Source organism: Fulmarus glacialis, unplaced genomic scaffold, assembly GCF_000690835.1.
Source record: "Fulmarus glacialis isolate BGI_N327 unplaced genomic scaffold, ASM69083v1 scaffold25694, whole genome shotgun sequence".
NCBI classification, from domain to species: domain Eukaryota; kingdom Metazoa; phylum Chordata; class Aves; order Procellariiformes; family Procellariidae; genus Fulmarus; species Fulmarus glacialis.
In genome coordinates, this window is record NW_009209077.1 from 19063 (window position 1) to 24834 (window position 5772).

The 5772-nt window shown below is 51.3% G+C and overlaps 1 protein-coding gene across 1 annotated transcript in view; it reads right to left on the minus strand.

Moving 5' to 3' along the window:
* Positions 1-4744: 4744 nt before the first annotated feature.
* The window catches only part of LOC104076030 (potassium voltage-gated channel subfamily A member 3-like), a gene marked incomplete at its 5' end in the record, with an annotated part of 1359 nt that continues 331 nt past the window's right edge, over positions 4745-5772 (minus strand). The window contains one exon of the mRNA XM_009576725.1: positions 4745-5772. This exon is cut by the window's right edge and continues 331 nt beyond it. Coding sequence (XP_009575020.1) covers positions 4745-5772 — 1028 coding nt within the window.

Consider the following 5772-nt stretch of genomic DNA (forward strand, 5'->3'; position numbering starts at 1 on the left):
TGCCTTGCCCACAGCATCCTGTAACGTCCAGAAAGTCTCTGTTTCCCTGCACCCATCGCCCATACGACTGCCTTTGCACGAGGATGGCAGCGCTCTGAGCTCTCCTTCCCGGTACATGCAGCAATTGAGACCGAAGGGCAAAACAAGTCGCATTTAAATCCTATTTGTCTGTTTGCAGTCGCAGGTTTGCAGCCTACCCAGAGATCACTCGTTAAAGCATTTAAAAACGGAAAAAAAAAAGGCCCTGCCTTCCATCAGGCTGCGATGGGAGCCTCCATGTGCTCTCACCAAGATATGTATATTTTAAAAGCTTGGCAGGAAGAGGGCTCCAAACTACACAATTAAACAGATTTCACACAGAACGCTCTCCGTACACACCAACGGCTGCAAGAGACCCTTTCCCTGCGCTACAGCTCTGCCAGGAGAGCCCCCTTCGCAGGCGATGAGCTCTGGATGGCTCCTTCCCTTCTGCTGGAGAAGCCGCTTGTCTGCCCTTTGCCTCCGCTTAACTGTCTATAAACTGGGGATTAAAAACAAAACCCAGCTTCTTTTGTCAAAGGATGGAGTAGGAACAATTGCCCCGGAAAGAAATTTAACCCTCCTGGAGGAAAGAGATATCCCCAGCCCTCCTCTGTGTGCACACGGGGGGTGGGATGGATACTGCTCTGCTCCTCCGGCCACCCCAAGCACCTGAAGGGCAGCTATTGTGCTGGAGAACAAAAGAACGTTTTTAGAAGAGTTCAGGCCTGAAAATACACACAAAAAGGGGCAAATAAGCAGGAGAAAAAGGTGAGGGTGTCAAAGTACCAAGCGGAGGGGCCAAGGCTGGGGTTGCTGCATGTCCCCGGCGTCCCACTGTACCAAGGGTGTGTTTCGAGGTGGCATCCAGGGCTGAAACAGGGGAAGGGAACAGGTCCTAAAATACAAGCGAGGGAAAGGGAAAGGAGCCTGGGAAAGCAGGTAGGAGGCTGTACAAGGCTCTATATCACCCAGTGCCCCTATATAAACCGAACACATATAGCACTGGGGAGGCAGCATCCCAGGGCTGTGTCCCTGGGGCAGAAGCTGCCGGCTCCCGTCCTTGCTCACACCCTTCAGCACCAGCAGTAAGTGTCATTTAGTCTCTCAGATGACAGATATGAAGGACAGGGGAAGAGGAGGACATTTCGGAGAGCATCCCTGCCACGCCGCACATGCAGACGACAAGCTGGGGTGTCCACCCCGGGGACTACCTAGGGACGCAGCCTTTCCCCTGCTTGCTTTCTGCGCGACCTTAAATATCAGCCAGCAGCTTTCGGTAATGCACTTTCCTCCATTTAATGGAATAAGCTGAGTCTAGGCAAGCCCGCCACCCTGCCTTGGGAAGGCTTTGCAGCAGGCTGCCAGACGGCAGGCAGCTCCGCTAATACTAATCTCCTAATGCTGCCTCCCCTAAGCACATTAGAAACAGTCGAGTCCAAGACGCTGCAAAGGCTGAGGCTCATCTTTAACTCCCAAGTGACTGTTAAAACAGTCCTAAGACTTAATAGGAGGCACATTGCAAGAGACCAAAGTAAGTTAAATAAGCAGCTGGCTGCAAAGAGAGCAATCTTTCCGCGATCTCTCCAATTCCTGGCACAACGCACACGACAGCCAGTTTAAGAGAAGCCGTCAGACCGTGCAGCAACAGAGAGCATTTATCTCGCTGAACGGTACCTAACGAGGCAGCGCAGAGGGAAGAGGCAGACAGAAATGGGGCAGAGCATCGAAAGGATATCCCCATTTTTCCACCTCCAATTTTTTGGGTGTATCTTAAAGACAGAGCAGCAGTGCTTTTATATTTTTTGGAGATACCATTCGGTACTGGAGAAAAACTGCCTTTTACTGCAGTGGATGAAGTGGTTTCCTTGCCACCTCTCCCATACAGCGCCTTTTTACTGTCAATAAAATCCATTTGAAATTATTCTGCCCCTACAAAATAAGGTAGGGAGTAGTCAGGAAAGCAAACTAACAAGCTGCAAGGCTTCTGCTTATTTTAGAGGCAGAGAAACCGAAAATTCTACTATGCCATTTCCAGGAGCACATGTGGTTTCCGTACCCCGTGCAGCTGCCACGGGGAAAACGCAGACACAAAACTGGTCTGCAAACTCTCTCGAGTGGGACTGTTCCCCCTGCTTTTAAACCCAAATCCTCCTTTTAGGAATAGGCGTGCGGAAAAGCTTTAATAACAATAAAAAGTGAGAGCTTGTAGGCAGAAATGACATTTCAGCCTGCCTGCAGCCTGGGGAAAAGGCACGCTGGGGTGTTCCCAGTTATCCCGGACAAGGGATCCCAGTTATCCTGGACAAGGGATCCCAGGTTTGTGGCTCCAGAGCATCTCCCTAATAGAGATCATTTGTTAGATCCTCAGCTGGTGAAAACTGCAGTAGCTAAAAGCTGTCACATACCGTCAGCTAAGAAGCCGCTCTGATGTTTTTCCTGGTTATAAGGGGTTTATTAACCGGGGCTAAGGCAAGACTAAGGGACAGCATCACAAACTGTCCTGATCCTTTGAAGTCTGGGTAAAATCCCCGCTAAATTCCGATTTTGGCGTGGCCAGCATCTCTAAGGACAAATCCCCCTTTCCCCACACTTGGGAAAGGTGTGACTCACACAGGCTGGAGTCAAATCTCTCTTTATTGTAAGAGGTATTTAACAGCATCCCTCTGCAGTCCACTACCTTGAAGGAATCTGGTTTTATTTAAACCCCAAACCCAACAAAACAGAGCAGAGCTGGAGCCGAGGCGCTGGAGGCTGAGCAGCCAGGCCCTGCCTTCAGCCTGCTTCGATGGCAGGGGTCGGATGGAAGCATTAAACCGGTGCAAAGAACCCTTTTAGCACAGAATTGGAGAAATCCAGCTGCAAAAACACCAGCAGGGTTTTCCTCCTATGCACAGCACTAAAAAGCAAAGCGAAAAGCCAATATAAGCAGAGGAGCTATAGGATGTTATCCCACTTTACCTAACTTAGACAAAATACCTGAGAGCAGCAGGGTAAGCAGAAAAATAAAACTAAGTAGTGGAAAACACTAGGTTTGGCCCAAAAAAGCAACGTTACCTTATGATGCATTAAACTCTACCCTGCGCAAAGCTCACCTGATCCCATCAGATGTCCCGTGGCCCCTGGTGCACACGTAAAGATGAAGCCGGTGTATTTTCCCCGGCGGGCTTTTGGTTACTTTTCAATCCTGCTCTTTAGAGATGTGTCCCCCTCGTTTCAAAAAGCTGGCAGGATTTTTTCAGCCGAGCTTTCCCGCGGGCTGCTCAGAGCCATTTCGCACTGGGTTTGGGGAAACCGCCGGGTTTCGTGCGGCGCAGGGGGAGCGCAGGGTCGTTCTCGGCGGAGCGGGCGCTCGTGTTTGCAGGATCCCCAAATTTCACTGCCAAGGTGTGAGCTCCTCTGCGAGGGAGAGGTGGATTTGTGGTGGGCTTATTGCCTACGGGCGCTTTATTCGGCACAGGGGAAGCCGCGGGGGGGACGTGGCCCGGGAAGGGGGTGCCGGGATGGGGTCACGCAGCGGGGCAGAGCCGTGGCGTCCTGCGGGATGACGGGGCTGGAACCATCTGGAAAGGTTTTTTGTGGGAAGAGCGAGGACCAAGGGGGATGGGAGAAGGGATGCCATGACAACCTTTGGGGGTTTCCCAGGAAACCAGGGTTGCCATAGCAACTGCATCACTCCGGTCCGAATTAGTGACTTCCGCTGGAAGGCGTGTTCGCCACTTTAATCTTCTTGCAATAAGTGGCTGCATCTCTCCCAAACTCATTGCAAAAAAAGGAGGAAATATCCCTTTGTCTCCAGCTGGGTGGGTTTGAGGCTGCAGAGCCCCGGCGAGGAGCCCGTCACGGATCCTGCATCCCCCGGTCCACGCCAGCATCGCTCCCCGCACACCGTCGGCTCCTGAAACCATTCCATTCCGCCTTTCGCCTCCCTCCTCCCCGCACACAGCCTCGCCGCACGGCCACAAATTTGACGTTGGATGAAATAACGCCATAGGGTTGCAGGGGAAGGGAATTTAGAATAGAAAACGAGGGCTTTTTTTCTTTTTTTTTCCCCTATTTAAATCAGCATCGATTGCACTCGGTCTCCGACCAGATTAGAATTTCATAAACGATCTAACAGGGGAGAAAAGGGAATCTGTGATGTGCCCGTAATGGCACACCACATGCTTCAATATTAAGTGTCATTTAACAATGTGGTAACAGAGACTCTCTGCAAAATCAAACGGTTACTTCCTCCCACCCCCCTTCCAGTATGCTCTGCAACATGTTTTCCTCCTCTCCCCACCCAATCCGGGGTTGTTAATCCAACAAGTGAGCTTATGCGATGGAAGGGAGATCGGCTACACGCTGCCTTTAGGGAAGCCGGGGGGGGGGAAATCAGGAGCAAAGCGAGAGGTCCCCAAAACCAAGGAAACAAAAGCAGCCCTGCAACACGTTGCAGAACAAACACCTGTTTCGACGGTGAGTGTGTTTTGTCTTCATCTTCCTTCTCTCTACCCTTTAGCTGTCCTCTTCTCCGGAGAATTTTAAATCCTTTTTTTTTTTTTGGATCTTTAGAAAGGAAGGATCTAAAAAAATAAACGTATAAAAACGAGGGCACACACAGACCGACGATGGTGCATGTTCCACACAATACCGAGTACACAGTCACTTTGCATTATTATTGTTATTAGTATTTTTTTACCGCATCCTCAGATTTTGTTGCTGTTTGTTTGGTTTTGTTTTTTTAAACATCCGTAAAGATCTTTTTGATGTTCACACAGTTGGGATTGTTTGTGGTTGTGCAGTTGCCTGTCTTAAAGGCAGCCTGTTTGAATGCACTGTGGTTGATTCCCCCTTCCTCGATCACCATGTACTCGGACTTGCTGAGGGTGGAATTGCTGCGAGCCTTCCTCATCTCCTCGCTGGACGAGAGGTGCTGGCAGCTCCCGACGTGCATGTATTGGGCTTGCTCCTCACCTTCTGTCTCCCGGTGGTAGAAATAGTTGAAATTGGAGACTATCACAGGCACGGGGAGGGCGATGGTTAGCACCCCTGCGATGGCACAGAGAGAGCCCACGATCTTGCCCCCAATGGTGATGGGGTGCATGTCCCCGTAGCCCACGGTGGTCATGGTCACCACCGCCCACCAGAAGGCATCAGGGATGCTACTGAAACCTGAACTGGGGTCATCGGCTTCTGCGAAGTAGACAGCACTGGAGAAGAGGATGACGCCGATGAAGAGGAAGAAGATGAGCAAACCCAGCTCCCGCATGCTGGCCTTGAGGGTCTGCCCCAGGATCTGCAGCCCCTTGGAGTGCCGGGAGAGCTTGAAGATACGGAAGACCCTGACCAGCCGGATGACTCTGAGGATGGCTAAGGACATGGCTTGCTGGCCGTTGCCTTGCCTCTCAGCCAGCTCGGTGCCCAGCGTGATGAAGTAGGGAATGATGGCCACAATGTCAATGATGTTCATGATGTTCTTGGAGAAGGTGGCCTTGCTGGGGCAGGCAAAGAAGCGGACCAGCAGCTCGAAGGAGAACCAGATGATGCACAAAGTCTCCACTACAAAGAAAGGGTCGGTGAAGGACGACACCATGGAAGTGGCCGAGGACGAGGAGTTGGTGAAGACATCAGGTGGGAGAGGGCCACCACCCGTCCCAAAGGTCCCCCCAGTTCCTTCATAGTCGTGGTCATCCCTGAATTCAGGCAGGGTCTCCAGACAGAAGATGACAATAGAGATAAGGATGACCAGGACAGAGACTATGGCAATAC